We start from the raw sequence: 16,533 nt of genomic DNA on the forward strand, positions 1-16,533 counted from the left end.
AAATCTGGAAGTGTTAAATCTTTACATCAGCTGCAGTCAGACGGTGAAGAGAAAACTTCCTGAACTCTGTCAGAAGATTTTTGCCTTCATGTTTGGCTCTCCTTCTGTCCCACTTGGGGCTCTTTGGTCGGTGGCTGTGAATGAAGAATTAACAAAGTGAGGTCTAAATTAGGCCCGGCTCTGTCGCGTTCCGATTCTAACGAGCTGCTCACTTGCATTGAAAAGTTTCCCTTTGAACCTCTGCCTAACGAGCTTTCCAATTAACAGAGAAGAATGTCCGCTGTTTCTTCACCAGTTGTCACTTTGTGTTCTCTCCGTCCTTCTGCCTGTGTTTTGTTTCGCCTCTGTGTCCCTTGCTCTCTGTCTCTGTCGATTGGAAAAAGATGTAGTGTCATGCATATTTTAAACACGCAAGACAGAAGAGAGGAAGGGCTGACAGTTGGCCTAAGGGACTTCTGGGTCCTTGTTTAATAGTTGAAGACAGAAATCGTCTTTTTATCTTAGAGTTTTTATGATGCTGCTTCCTTCAGTCGGTCTTTATCCACACATTTAAATTAATTTGAAAAAAGGTGTTCTATGTTGATTACATAAAATGCTATCTTCCTCGATTCTCATTAGACATATAATGATTTTAAACCATACCTAACACTTACTAAGAGCCAGACTACCTTGTAATATTTAAAGTGGGGTCCTTGGATCAGATCGTGGCAGCATAAGCAGTCTGTGGTAAAAAAAAAAAAAAAGATAGTTGTTCATAGAAATACTTTCTCCCAGCGAATAAATAGTTTCTGAAAGCCATCACTTTTAAGTAACAAGAAAAGAGCTGAGCTACATCGTCTTTCATTTGATCATGAATTGTGTATACCAAGTTTTCAGATTATAGCTCGATGTGAATCACCATGTCAATACTGAAGTACAAATTTCCATCTGTCAGACTTTACTGTCACTATCCAGTATTTATGCAGTATTTTCTAGACCAGGGGTGGGCAATCCTGGTCCTCGAGGGCCAGTCTCCTGCAACTTTTAGATGTATCTCTACTTCAACACACCTGAGCCAAATAACGAGGTCATTAGCAGGACTCTGGAGAACCTGACTGCACGTGGGAGGTGATTCAGCTGTTGGATTCAGGTATGTTGGACCAGTGAGACATCTAAGAGTTGCAGGACACCGGCCCTCGAGGACCAGGATTGCCCACCCCTGTTCTACACAATCAAATGAAATGGAAACCAAATGTACCTTTGCGACAAACTGCTGTTAATAAAATTTCTAATGTATCAACTTTAAGTTCATTCTCCATGAAGTTGTCTGTAGTGTTGTTGACACACTATTGATTCACATGAAAGAGTTTAACTGGCAGAGAAATACAACAGTAGTGTAACATTAAAAAGAGACAGTTTGCCGTTGTAACAAGATTTAAATCTCTTTAAAACCAAAATATGTTCTTGTTTAAATCAGAAAAGTCGTGAAAGGCAACACCTCGCAAAGCGTTTTAGTGTCGTCTAGAAGAAGAGGCATTTTTTTACAGTCAATTAAAGCATTGTGTCTTAGCACATTAACAGGTGTAGGTAACAACAACACCACTCTTTGATGTTGAAGTTATTACTGATTAAAGGAGGACTCAAAGTTGAAGTCACAGAACGCACAAAAGGCACAAGAGTAACTTCAAAAGTAAACCGTATTAATATGCTAAATATGCTAATCGCTAAGCCTTGTTTGTTTCAGTCTGCTCTTTCACACAGAGGCATGACTTCACTTCTGTTATTAACATAAAAAATTAATGCCTTCTAGATTTTCTTGTCTTGAAATAAATATTTTGAAGGTTGTAAAGAAACAGAAATTGGCTATAAAAGTCTGATCAGTACAGCTGTTTATACCTGAATGATTGATTAGTTTAAAAACATCCAGTGAAAATGGTCCAAACTAACTACAAATAATTAATCTGTATTTATTTTCAAACACCTCACTAGTACTGAAACGAGCTCACCTTCAATCTGGCATTGCTAATGTATGGTGCGTTTATTGACTGGAGTAATATTGGATTTTTAGGTGTCAAACATAATATCATCTCATTCTGGACCCCAGATGACTTCCTGTTGAATCTCTACATATTAGTGATGAATTGTGGTTGAATCCATTTTAGTTGAAATGTTAGGTAATGGGTGTTGATTATGTGAGGATCATATTCATCCTATTGCTTCATATTTGCATAGAGATGTCATCTGTAGATATGGTTGATATAAACCCATACAACACTTTATTTTTTTTTTTTATTAGAGTCTGAAGCTAATAAGCACAAACCCCCTTAAGCCTGCTTTACTTGTCCACTGTGACACTGAGACAAGAACAGGTTTTACCCAGTAATGGGATATTTGCTCATACATTTTGTGATGCTGGAAACCTTAAGGCAAATGCAGTTTAAAGTTTGACAGAAACAACCCTCTAACAGACATGCGCCCAGCTCTACGATGAAAAACAGGTCTTTCATGTTTGTCTCTGGTTTTTTGGCCATAAATTTTCCACACATTTTTAGCACAGTACTGTAATGATGCTGTTGTATAATATTGATTGCGGAAGTGACCTTTGTCGGAGAAAAGATGATGTAACCTCCCTTGGCTTTTCCTTGCTCCCTCTTTGCTCCTTTCTTTCCTCCTTCTGGAGTACTCATATTTTCCTCTGAGGAATATGAGTCATTAGTAAGCTTCCTGCTATAACACTGCACATCTTTCTTAGTCACTAAGATTCCCCTTTCTCCACTCTGGCCTGCGTCAACTCAATTTCCCTGCAAATTTCAGGACTTTATATCCATTTTCAGGCTAGATTGAATGAAACCTTCCTGTTTTTACTCTAATACCTGTCTTACCATGTCTCTCTTTCTCTCTCTTAAAGTGTCACAGCAGGGAAATTTAGACAGCTGAGATCAGATAAAGAGAGAAATGTGAGCCATTTAACATTCCTCGTGTGACTACAGCGCTCGGATCTCTGCTTCTCTCTTCAGGAAAGATGTCGGTCTGCGGCGATTTTTCCCTAAAGATCTGCTGGACTCTGTCAAGGTGAGATGGTTTGTCCAAATAAGGAGAGGTGGGGTTCATATGCTTACACCTGCTTAAGCAGGCGGGTGTTCTTGTATTGCTTTACAATGTTTGTGAAAGAAATAGACCAAATCTTTAAGCTTGGTCTCTTGCATTGCATATTGTGTGTATTTCCACCACTTGAGCCACTGACATAGTTTGTCTTGTTAATCTGTTATTTTTTTCAGTCATTTAGCAGGAATTCGTGCAAACACAATATCCAAACTCATCCGTCCTGCATCTTCAGTCAGCCAGGGAGACAACAGCACCCTCTTGTCTGCAGCAAAAGAGGCAGAAAACAGTAAAATCAGATCAATAAAGCATCTATCACGGCATTACAAAATGACTGAAGCTGAAAGAGTAGTGAAAACAATGAAACTATCAAAAATGTAACACATTTATTCCAATGTCTTGTTAACAAAACTACATGTGATCATTCAAGGTTCATTGTGATGCATGGAGCTTGAACCAGTGTCGCAACTTGGTGTTTTAATATTTTTTTTCCCAGTGAAATGAAAAACTCCCCTCAAACCTACAGGAAACATGCCAGATTAACAGATGTTACCAGCTTCTAATATATCCAAATAAAAAAATTTTTTAAAGCCCTAATACATTACTTTAACTCAAGGATTTACTGCCTTTGTCTCGGCAGCAGGAATGAATAATTTAAAATCTAACAGTGAGGGTTTGAACTTGGATAGCTGAAAGATAATGATGATCAAATTGAAACAATAAAAAGTGTTTTGCAACTCATTGGGCACAAAGCTTCTCCCTGGAGGTTCGGGGTAGCACCAGCAATGCCCCTTCATTACCAGGGCTGTTTTTTGGGGTAAATATCTACCTGAACAATCTGCCTTTACCCCAGTATGATCAGTAGAAACAGAGGGGACTTATTAATGGCCCCAACACATCTACTCTGGTAGTTCCTGCAGTTAAAAAGCACCTTAATTACTTCACTCTTGACTCCCAGCAGCTGGTGTCACAATTCTCCATCTGTTCGATTAGAGTAGGTCAGTTTCTACTGCATGACGCTGCTTCTACAGGATCCCTCTTAAATAAAGAAAGTTTCCAGATCGTAACATGTGGTATTTGATGTCTTGTCAAACCTCGGCTGCTCCTGTAAGAAAAAAAATATAGAAATAAAAAGTAAGTCACTAAAATTCAAACTTCTTTCAAGCGTTAGTTGCATGGAAATTTGGACAGGGGATGAAGGTGTTTTTGTTTCTTTACTTTTGAAGACGGTGGTGGTCATGTTCACTACCATGGAATAGAAGACGTGTATTTGTGTGTGTATTTTGCACGCTGAAAGGTGGCAGTGATAAATTTACGGCACGTGTTTATGGGGGGATCTTTGTGCGTCTGCGTGTCTCTCGGTATTAAAGTCTCAGTGACCCGAAAAGGTCCTGATGTCAGCAGGCGGGCAGACAGATGCTCTGCAGAGGGAGACGGAGTCTGTGATGGTACACGCTCGTGTATGTATGCACGTTGTGTGTGTGTGACCTTTGGGTCATGGTTAAACCCACTCATTCACCCCAACAATGAGGAGGAAGGGGGAGATGCTTCTCCCCTGTTCACTCCCTCTTCTGCCAGTCCAGCAGGGCTGACTCTCCTCTCATCACCTGCCTTCCTTCTTTACCTTCTTTGTCTTCTTGTTTTCTAAAAATGGCCTCCATTTTCTCCCATTAAGTCTGTTTCTTTAAATCATAAAGTTGCGTCAATTTATCAGTTTGCAAATTGATGAATATGGCATTATTCAACATGTCTGAATAAATCTTGTATGCATCCAATACAATCAACAAACCGAATGACCTGTTAATCGTTGCTTCTAATACTTCTGATCATATTATCAGTGTAAGGCAGGTGAACCGATTCTGGTAGACTTTGACTAAACTGACATTTGTGCTGCTTTTTAAAATTCACACATGTTCACACGTGTGAATGTGTGTGGGGGTCAGAACAGGGAGGGAGCGCAGCTGTCATTTACGTTTCTGTCGTTCACTCTGCCGAAAGGGAACCGTGGTCATTTAATGAGATTATTCTCCCTCAATAGACTCTGCTCACACACACGCACAAACACACACATTCAGCCCGGAGCAGATGGCTGCGGTAGTAAACAGTAACTTATGTTAGCTGTTATAAAGAGCCGAGTCTGTTCATTGGTATCGACAGCAGGTTTAGTGAAAATGGCCCCTCGAGATCAAAGTTTGAAGCAGCCGCAGCTTGATTTGAAAAGCTTGTCACTTTCGCCGGATGAATAGCATGTTGAAATACCGTCTCATGGTGTTAAAGTGGCTTCATTAGATTGTTCGTTTATTGTCATAGAGCCTTAATAGTAAAATACCGGCCCTATTGCCTTATGTTTTAAAGTAAACTAAGAGATGGGCCGTTTGATGATGGAAGGTGGTGAGGATTTAGAATATGCTGACAACCCACTGCAACTTTCTGAATCAGTTTTTCACAAGGAAAGAGAGACTGTGTTGACATTTGCAGCTTTTTCAAAAGGGAACATTTCTGTAGCTTCACAACTAATAGCAGCTGTTTGGTTTTGCAGAAAATATTTGTGAATAAATGACAGATGTTTCTAGAATGTTTAAAAACTGTTGAATTAACTAATTGATCACAGTAGATCTGGAGAATTGTTTGCTTTAAGTTTGTGCATATTCACTATATGTTTGAATATTTTTATTCAAAAGTCTGTGTTTCCTTATAAAAACAGAAATTGGAAAATGTAAAAAAAGAAAAGAAGTGATTGTTAGCGCACCCTTTATTGCTGCAGCTATAACTTTATATCAGAATTTCTACAAAACCTGGAAGTTTGGGATCACCGGCAAGTTTAATCTGGAATTTGACTTCTTTGTTTTCCGTATGTGAATCATTATGAAAAAAAAGAAACATGTAACATGTAACTCATAAATATTTGAGCTTTTGCTTCATTCCTTTTTCATGATCAAAAAGATAAAAATCTAAATTTATGAAAAATAAAGCCTCTCATCTATCTTTGACTGATTATCAATAACTCAAATGGTCAAATTTGTTGGATAAAAACTCAAATCGGAAATTGAACTTATTTAAAAAATATCAGTTTCTGCTTTTTTAGCCTAGATAATCTCTTAAAAATTAGAAGGATAAATAAAAAACATTGAAATTTCTTTTTTTTCCCCTAACATTAATTCATGCAAACAAAATTTAAGGTATTAAGGGCTAAAATATGCCATTTAAAAAATCTGTATTTGTCCAGGTTAACCCAGATTTGACTAATCTGAATGTGAGCGAACTGCTGAAGATGCTGAAACTGAACTATTCTAAGGTAGTAGAGATGGGAAGAAAGAAGTGGAAAATAAGTACAGTTTCTATAACATGTAGAAACTAAAACCCAGCTTGCTGTCGTGATCTATGTTTTTCTGTATGTTTATTTCTAGTTTCCTGTGTGTCTGAGTCTCTGTGTTGTCCTGTCGCCCCGTGATTAGTCCCCAGGTGTATCTCGTTCCCTGATTTCCTCTTGTGTATTTAGTGTCACCTGTGTGTGTCTGTCTTCGTCGGGTCCTACGTCATTGTACGTCTGTGTCAGGTCTTGCTACGTCTTCGATTGTCGAGTCCTCGTAATTGCCTGTTGCTACCTGTGTTGAGCATTAGCCCTCCGCTCAGCAGTGCTGCCAGGTCTGTGGACTGTTTTCTGCATATTTATTATAATTAAAACTCCTCATCACCGCACATCTGGGTCTGCTGCGTTTTACCTCACCGCCTAAACACCACACCTTATGACACTTGCTAAATGTTTTCTTCACATAAATGCTAAAAAATATTATAAAAACTGACAAATCTAGCATGTTTACTCTAGAAAAGTGTGGTATTTGGAAATAGAAAACATTGTAGGAACCATACTAAATGCACATTAGCTATGATGGATTTTAATGTTGGTAATCGGCACTGAGTGATAAGTGGAGAGCTTGCTGGTGTAGCCACGGTTGGCGTGGTGATGTGGAGGCTGATAGCCAGCTGCAGTGCTTCCAGTGGACATTTTTGTGTGTTTGTGGTGGAATTCTAGGAATTAAAACAGCAAGCCTTTCTGGAGCATGAACAGCACTTAAACATAGGCAATCCTGAGTGTATTTTCACATCTGTCATTGTTGATGTGCGAACACTGGGATATTGTTGAGAAACGTGTGTATATGAGTGTGTATTGTGTTGATTTGTTGATTCTCTTGAGCTTAGCAACTGGACAGCTGGCAGCAGCGCTCTGTACTGCTCAAAACTGTACAGTATTTACAATTGAATAATACATTTTTACTGCAGTGCCTTGAAAAGGTTTTGATGGACTTGTCTGCAATTTCATGATGCTACAACCATAAACCAGCACGTTTTAGTGCACTGGTCCAACCCAAAATAGCTAAGAGGTGAGAGTAATTCACAGTTTTTACCAAAAATCTTCTACAAATAAAAATAAAAAATCTGTTGCGCTTTTCTGTCCAGTTTTGCTTTTTCAAATGCATAAGTTCAAATTTTACATGCAAGCCACAAATGTTTTGATTTACATTTGGATGCATGTGAGGAATGACTGTGTGTAAGTGTTTTGATCATCTTTATTTTTACTCTCATCATAAGCAGGTAAGGTTTTGTAAAGCATGTATTATTGTTCCTAGATAGATTTACCGCCATCTGTCTGCTCTTCAGTGACGTAGAGCACACTTTAAAAAAACCTTTTTAGGTCAGCTCTACAATTTACTCTAGAAAGATTAGTTTATTATGTGTGAAGTAATTTAGAGAGTCCCTGAATAGGCCAAGTCATTGATGTTTAGTTTTGTAACCAATATTGTCAGAGTGCCTTTGTTTAGCTATTGATCCACGCTGAGAATGAAGTGCAGAGGTCAGTTTAATTGGAAACAGAGTGGACTATTAGTCAATCAATGTCTGTCGCTGTACATTCATGCAGGGAGATATAAATACAGCCGCCTCTGCATCATCCTGTCAGGCACATTTTTTAAAAATTCATCTGTTTTTTGATCCACCAACTACTAAAGAGCTATTTTTAAAAAAAGCAACTTTACTCACTGTTCCTGCTTCTCTCCAGGCTAAAACCCTCCGGAAGCTAATCCAGCAAACATTCAAGCAGGTGGCCAATCTCAACGACGAGCAGTGCATCCTCAAGTTCCTGGAGATACTCGCACCGATTTACCGCTACGACAAAGAGTTCTTTAAATGTGCCCTGGGGGTAGGTGTCTACCAAGTTATTCCTCAGAAGCAAGACTTGGTGTCTCTCTGTGTGCTGCAGAAGCACTAGATTGACCCCTGTTGGTGGCATCCGGTCCTGCATTTAGTCTTCTTTCCCTCTCGTCTCTTACAGTCCAGCTGGGTGATTCAGGTAGAGTTAGCCATCGGGCCAGAAGAAGGCATCAGTTACCTCACTGATAAGGGATCAACGGTGACTATCAGATGCACACTTACTTAAAAAAGACTCTATTTTATAATTATACACTCTCTTATTTTGTTCTGTCACTTGAGTTTGCGGTTGTAATGTCACAAAATATGATAAAGATACTGAGGTGCTTTTGGCATTGTGGATTTCAGCAAAATTGATCAATCGCAATTATTGTAACATATTGCTGAACCATTTTATTTTTTCTTGTGCTTCTCTGTCTCCAGCCAACACATTTAGCAAACTTTAACCAAGTCCAGTCCATCCAGTACTCAGCTATGGAGGAGAAAGACAGGAAAGGCATGCTACAGCTAAATGTAGCCGGAGCTGCTGAGGTACTGCTGTCTGTCTGTCTGTCTGTCTGACACATTTTGACCTTCTGGATGTAACTCACGTCATCTCAGGTGTAAATATTGTTCTCCACCAATCCTGATATGCAAATATCAGACTTTTTTCCTCTTCTTTTACATATTGAAGTTAATTTGTCGTTTAAAATCCACAAAGATTTAATTAACGACTGCTCTTTATGTTTTTACAACAAACTGTTAATATTTTTATGTACACTGACTGGGATATTTATTATAACAAGTTTAAGAAGCATTAAAATAAATGTATTTTTACTGTAGATGCACAATCTCACTCTGAAACTTTTATTAAAATTCTCTCTTTAGTTAGTTGGAAACAAATCCTCTGGCACATTTATTAGTACCTATAATAATCTCTAATTACTTTAGTGGTAAAGTGAATGAGGATACAGTCTGTCGAGGGAATCTACATTGCAGTCAGTTGTTTTGGAGGCAGCCCAGGGAAAAAAACAACAACTTTTGTTTCCTACCATCACAAATGTAAACATGAAGTTTGTTAATCTCTGGTGGGACTTTACTTGTTGGGGAAAAAATAAAAAGATTGAATTTCTCTTCATCAACAAATCATGCCAGTTGTTAAGTACAATGGAGGATCTGTATTACTGTGGGCCTTCACAGAAAACCTTGGTTTAGTGCATGACATTATGGTCTCACAAGAGTTCTGTAGAACTTTAATTCAGTAGAATTTCTACAGAACTTAAATTCCCAATTTTTAAATTCTGGCCTATTGACCAAAGGGGGGACTGTGATTTTTCCTCAATGATTTAAAAAATAAACTTTGCCACAAATTGTCGTCCTTGCTGGATTAATATACCCAAACTGAAGGTTTTGTTCTTCAATAAGAAAAATATTGTATTACTGAGGATTTTCACACATGTGGCTGGAGTTGTACATCATTTGTCTTTTCCTTCTTGTGGTTGACTCTATAATATTGATGCCTCGAGGTTAAGTGCAGTGGAAACAGGAAAAGCATGTTGCTCCATGTCTAACATCTAAGCAATGCTTTGATTAACTTGAGTCAGTTTTGGTTTATTGGCGTTGGAAGGGCTGGATTTACAAACACATTGTTGGTGCTGTTTGTCAGTGAATAGTTTTCCCTGGTGTCAGAGGCAGCTGGAAACCACATGGGTTAAACTTTCTGTCTATTAATTGATTGTGTGTGTATCTTTGTGTATATCTTTGTGTGAGATCATCTCTGTGTGTGTGTGTTTACTCGTACAGCCTCTCACAGTTACAACAGCGTCGCTCACCACGGCGGAAAACTTGGCTGATTTGATTGATGGTTACTGTCGGCTCGTCTCCATGGAAACGCACTCGTTCATTGTCAGAGTACAGAAAGGTGGGTGCAAAGGATCACTTAGAAATATTAATCTAAAAGGAGCAAATCGACACTAGATACACACCTTTCAGACAACCTGTAACATTGGGTAGCTTTTTAAAATAATTTTTAAAGAAGTACTTTTTCACATGGAAATCAAAGGAAATGTATTAATTTTCCTTTTTTAAGATTTTTGGCTACTTTTCAAGCTGCTATACATTCTTTTCATTCACAAATATGAATTTAAAACTTATTAAAGATTTATTGATCAGAATATATACAAAAAAAATCTAATATGAGATTTTAATCTCATCCTGTGTATCAGCAATCATTAAATTTAAATATTTTAGTAATATAAATATCCTATTTCTATTAATATGTATTATAACAGTAACATTTTTACATAAAATGCAAATAACTCCTTTCCTGATGCTAAGGTCAGTTATATTATGGAGACGATTAATTAATTTTTTTACATTGAAGCTACCAAAGCACATTGAGTATTTGTTATTGTAAATCCTTATTAGTGTTGTGGCTTTTCAGATGATTTTCTTTCATTGTAAAACGTTAAATTACTCAGACATTTTTCACATAATCCAATTATAAATTTTTTGAGTATTTTGACTTGTACAGCTAAATATAACAAATTTGATTTGCGTCTCCTGAGTTTATTTTGACTGCAGTGTCTGCTTTTATCCTCTAGAGGGAGAGAGAGCTCTGCCTTCCATCCCAAAGTAAGTCCCTGAATCCGTCACGTTCACATGTGGCTCCCGTCAAAGCTTTAAGACCTCACATTGGTAATAAAAGCAACATTCTTGTAGGTTTACCACGCTGATTGAACTTATAGTTTTAAATCAGCACAACTGACATGAAGGGCTTGTTCCTTTTTCTACAGAAACATTGGTGATTAGTCATTTGGTAATATAAATTTTCTTGGAAGATGAGTGGTTATCAACATCAAAATCTGTTTCATGGTCGTTTTCTTTAAAAACATTGGACCAGAATATCAATGTACATGTTTGGGCATTTAAAGCTTAATCTGTTTGAAAGTTTTTCCAGATAATCTGTTTGTCTGAGGGTGTTTCCCCAGAAGACAGAAGTTCCTAATTTCTAGAAACAGCCAAATCTATTATACATTTCTTTTCCACCACTGGCTAAAAGAAGATGATGCCAAATAAAACAAAATGTTCTTGTTAAAAGAAAAAAATCATGGTAAATACTGTCTGAATAGAAAAAAAATTACATTAAATAACAATTCCCTGCACTAAGTATATTCCTGTTTTAAGCCTGCATGCATCTTTACTTCAGAAACATTCAACCTCTCTCTATTTTCAGTGGCGATGTTTGTTGCTTAATAACCCATTCACTCTCACTTACAATAAAAAAAAGGATTTTCCAGTATTTGAAGTTTGTGTTTATCTAGATTTCAATCAAAGATCAAACTCTCTTGAGATCAGGTCGTTATTTGCAGCCTGGCCACACATTTCTCTGTTTCTTGCTGAACTTCAAACATGAGCAGTTTTGCTTACTTTTCAACCTAAATCAATCCTCCTCATGCTGTTTCCTTGGTCAAATAAGGAGATAAAGAAGGAAGCCAAATATTTTCCACTTTGGGTATTTAAACACTCTTAGTCTCCTCCTTCCTCTCACTTTGCTCGCTACATATCCTTTCTCGTTCCCTCTTCAATTAGTGATGTTAAGACCTTAGTGGAGCTCAGCTGACACAGAACAGACCACGGAAGAGAAACCGTAAGGATTAGTCTACAGCGAGACATAGTCATGGTTTCCTTTTTCTGCTTTCAGCGAGCTGCATGAGGGAACGTGAACATGTTGTGGCTGTTTAATCTGTTTACATGAGCTCACTTTAGAATCACTTGGGATTTTTGCGCAGTTTTTCTTGGAATAGGAAAATTTTTTAGCTGTTTACATGTTGACTGAATTTTTTTTTTCTTCTGCTTTTTCTGTGTGAATTCAGAGTTTCCAACAATGATAAAAAGTTAGAGGCAGTCCGGAGCGGCGTGAGAGCGATCTCTGTTTCTGGTAAGATGCAAAGCCATGCACTAGCTGATTTGAGATATCTTCTTTCCATTTCCTCCAACATCTGCTTTTTCCACACTTCCTCTCTCTCTCTGTTTTCCTGCCCTCTGTTGTCCTGCTGTCTTTAGTTTCTGTCCTTACTTGTTTTCGTCACATCCGTTCACTCTTGTTTTTTTCCTCTCACTCCGTCGTCCTCTTCCCTCACCTGATTGGCTAAAGATCTAGCAACATCAACGTCCCCCAAGCCAACCAAGGCTCGGCGTTTCCTCCTCCCCTTTGTCTTCTGTTCAGACTCACCACCCAATGGCGGAGTAGAGCCAGCAATTTTATGCACAAGAGCATGTGCATAAAATTGTGATGTGGCGGAATGAAATCTCTGACCATCATGGTTCTTTCAGGAGAAACAAAATAGGCACTGAGAGCCTATAAAGACAGAAGCCCTTATTACTTCTGGAAAATACATAAAGTCTAAGCTTCCTTAGACTTTCTTAGGTTTCTTAGCCTATTTTATAGTCCCTTACTGCTTCAGAAAGAGACGGCAGTTGAAATGTTTTTTGGCAGGAAAACCTTGAACATTTTGTCTCTTTCTGATGTAATGTTGAAATGGTTTGCGTTTAACTGTTTGAGCCGCTGCATCCCAATTGGCCAACTTTTACAAGCTCTTCAGTAAAAAAGCAGTGTTAGTTTTGCCTGCTTGCTCTGGTATATTTACTGTTGCAGAATTTAATCAATTTAACAGTTGACATTATTGCATAAAGCCGATGCATTGCTGACAAGACGACTTAACACAAAATAAAAAAAATCACGTTTTTTTGACTCAATAATTTATGTAGATTGAAGCCTGAACAACCTGAAGATATGAATTAAAAACTGTAAAAAATAGGTTTCCTTTTAAATAACGTTTTTTACTGGATTCACACAATATCAGCAAAACATGCAGTTCCATCTCTACTGACAAATGTGATGACTTTTTGATCATAATTAAGGGTCATATTCTGTGAGCTTTAGCATCTCAGCCTCATGCAGTAACATGCCAGTAATATCACTATTGATCATCAAATATTGATCATCAGAATTGAAATGAGCTAACTTTGAGGCTTCTTCAGTCACTACCCACATCAACACTGAAGAGTGTTGTGCTCACCGTGACCTGGTAGAACATTTGGTGCAGTCACTAGGAAAAAAGCACAGGATTTATGTGTTTCTGGCCCACTCTTTAGTGTCCGTTGAAAAGAATATTTTCAGATTTTGGTCACCAGCCGTTTTCTCTTGTACATCTGATCTGAGTTTTGTGTTGGAGCTTCCATTTTTTATTAATACAATCTTTGTTTTATTGCATCATGTGTTTAATGTCAAGGCATTACCAGTAAATACTTCTGTCTGTGAAAATGTTTTGTTTTGAGACGCTGTGATTAAAGCATAATTGTCCCCATCTGTTGTATTTACGAGTTGGTTGGATGACACCGTGAATAGGACGTCATGTGACTCATTATCTGCATCTGTGGCTCCGGCAGCTGCCACCAGGACAGCTCAGGGTGAATCTGGCCAGCAGCTGTCAAACCTTTTTCAGAACGGTTTATGCAGGAAGATGAACTTATTTGTGGAGGTTACATCTTTTTACTTTATCTGCAAATGTTTGTGTTTATGCCAATTGCATTTTTTCCTTCTTTGCTACTTTACAACTACAAGCGTCAGTGTATTTTATTGTGTGTTTAGAAACACCTTTCACTGCAATTCCAGATCGATCCTTTTTGGTATTTCTCTTCTAGAAACCTATTGCTGGAGACTCATTGTCTTGGAAAAAATAGTTCAAGGTTAGTCAGATTAGAATAGAAGAAATCATAATTTTTCACATCTTGGGACAGTTACTTAATTCTATGAAAATCTGAACTTTCATTGGGCCATTTTAACACAAAAATACATCTAAACCCAGTTTTCTTCCTGTATTTTGCTCAGTTTATAAGTTCTGATCCCTGCTAATTATAAGCATCCCAACACCATCATGCTGCCAACACCAAGTCTCAGTGTGGGCATGGTGTGTTTAGGTTTAATGTCAGATTTCCACTCCATGTACCGTCTTGAGTTTAGGTCGTAAAGTTAAATGTTGGGCATCTTCTGCCACATGTTTGCTGCGTGCCCTACATGGGTTTTGGAGAAATGACACACATTGCTGATGGAAAACTTCGTATCAAGGTTTCTTTCAGCAATGCCATTCTTCTTGACACACTTGTATAACGACCAGGTTTTTAGAGCGAGCAATAAAACGTTGGGTACATGGTTTAGCATCTCATCAGATTTTAATCCCATCAAGAAAGTGTGGCCAAACCTAAAATAGCAAGTGAACAAAAACAAATTGTGAGAAACTCAAAGACCTGAGAAAGTAACAGTGGGTCACTGCAGTCAAGACTTGACCTATAAACTGTTATCAGTGCAGAAAAAGGAGAAATGTGCTTAGCTAAAGTAGAGGGACTCTACTGAAAACCCATTTTGACTGTATACTTCTAATGAATGATAATTAGCTAAAACTGAAAGATACACACTGTCCGTGTCCACATATTTGTATTGCATTGAATGAAATCTGATTTGTCCTGCTTTCCCCTGACCTTTGTCCTGCTTTGGAGAGTGTTTCTTACTAACCACAGTGCATTACTGAAAGTCAGCTCTCATTTTCCAGAAAACAGTTCTAACTAGCTGCTTGTACAGTCTTTGACTTGTCATGCTCTAACCTCTCTGTTTTTTTTGTTTTTTTTTGTCTTCTCTTCTCTCGGCTTCTCTGTCTTCCGTCCTGCTGCCACCTCTCCTCTTCTGTCCCATTTCCTGCATGCTCTCCTGGACCTCGCAGAAGACCTTAGCGGGGACGGTAAAGTTACACTGTTGTTTATCAATCTCTGTGCCGTTCTTTCTTTCTTGTCCGGCCCCGGCTGCACACTGGCTGCACCCTGCAGGGAAAGGGCAGCGTGTGTATTTTGGTGTGCGGCTTGACGTGATGCTTACATTCCTACATTTTTAACAAAAGCTGTGTGCGCTTTTATGTAAATTTACTGTGGTTTAAGCAAAGTAGGGACAAAAAAAAGACAATAGAATTCAAAGTTAAGTTATCACCTACTGCATAATCAAATTTTCATGTTGTGTAGAGCAGCATAATCAGTTCTAATATCTGATTTTTTAAAAATCTGTAGAGTATAAAGATGTCTGCTTTAAACCAAAGAAACCCACAAAAAGCAGAATTAGTAAACCCACAATTGCTCCGTTAAGGTTTCCCTTTCTCTCAAGAAACAGACACTCAGACAGCCACACACAAAGCAAAATTTACAGTCTTGAACATTTACATTTGCGTGTACATAAGGGCCAGAGGAGGGAGAGGTTTGCAGGATTAAAACGTTGGTGCATTCCTGGCTATAAGGAGCTGGCTAAATCATACACACTTAGATGCAGAAACATGTTAATTTCCTCTCCTCCAAGCTGAAACGGACTGAAGAGAAATGTTCATCTCTGCTTAGAATGCGTCTCCTACTGAGTAAGACTAAGCAGCAGTCAGCTCAATGAAAAAAAAAACATTTTGCTAAAAACAAAACCAAGTGTTTAGTTCAGGTTGAAAACTATGCAATAAAGTACAAATCTTTGGCTTGACATAGATTAGAAAGAAAAACGTTTGGAAAAACTGAGATAAATAAAAAGCATTGCTAAAACGTGTTTGAATATTGTTTATATTTCTTTTTACAAGCTAGTTGCTCTAATTTGACGTTCATCAGTGATCATTTATATTGTCTCTAGTGAGCTTAGATGAATAAGCTCCTCCTCCACATCACACCCACTCACCAACTCGGCTTTCAGACATCTTAGAAAGACAGCAAGAAAACTGAGGTGGATTTTGAATGAGCAGATGGAGGCAATAGATGAATATCAATTTGCTTACATGTCTATTTGACATAAATAATTTATCTAGTTGTACTTTCTTATCCTTTATTTATTCTCATCAATTATGTCCTGACAAATGGTGAAAGAAATGTAGTGGTCCATGCAGACTATTGGAACATAGCTACACAAACTTATGAGGCTAGAATTTGTATGTTGAATCATTTTTGTAATTCACTTCATTCTTTAGACTTTTTTTTCCCTCTTTTTTTTTGTTATTAATTGCAGATTTAAACTGCAGCAACATCAGCGGTTTAAAATAGAAACCGCTGTGTCGCTCAGGTGAGTCCATAACTCCCTGTTGCAGTAGCAAGATAAAGTCCAACCTATTCACCAGATCAAACGCTTTTTACCCTTTTTGTTTTACCAGGGGTTCCTCTAAATATGTACAAAATAAATTAATCATTGATATAAAA

General features: G+C 37.9%; 1 protein-coding gene across 15 annotated transcripts in view; it reads left to right on the forward strand.

The window, feature by feature from the left end:
- The window catches only part of ptk2aa (protein tyrosine kinase 2aa), a 73,098-nt gene that overhangs the window by 36,807 nt on the left and 19,758 nt on the right, over nt 1-16,533 (forward strand). For 7 of the 15 annotated variants that reach the window (XM_044138870.1, XM_044138871.1, XM_044138862.1 and 4 more), the window contains 9 exons: nt 2,997-3,051; nt 8,138-8,278; nt 8,411-8,488; nt 8,710-8,817; nt 10,069-10,186; nt 10,869-10,899; nt 12,141-12,205; nt 13,972-14,016; nt 15,045-15,062. In XM_044138870.1, coding sequence (XP_043994805.1) covers nt 2,997-3,051; nt 8,138-8,278; nt 8,411-8,488; nt 8,710-8,817; nt 10,069-10,186; nt 10,869-10,899; nt 12,141-12,205; nt 13,972-14,016; nt 15,045-15,062 — 659 coding nt within the window. Of the gene's footprint in view, nt 1-2,996; nt 3,052-3,529; nt 6,727-8,137; nt 8,279-8,410; nt 8,489-8,709; nt 8,818-10,068; nt 10,187-10,868; nt 10,900-12,140; nt 12,206-13,971; nt 14,017-15,044; nt 15,063-16,533 lie in introns of those variants that run through there. The other 8 variants (XM_044138865.1, XM_044138867.1, XM_044138875.1 and 5 more) reach the window with 3 other exon arrangements.

The sequence above is a fragment of the Gambusia affinis genome, linkage group LG14, assembly GCF_019740435.1.
Source record: "Gambusia affinis linkage group LG14, SWU_Gaff_1.0, whole genome shotgun sequence".
NCBI lineage: Eukaryota > Metazoa > Chordata > Actinopteri > Cyprinodontiformes > Poeciliidae > Gambusia > Gambusia affinis.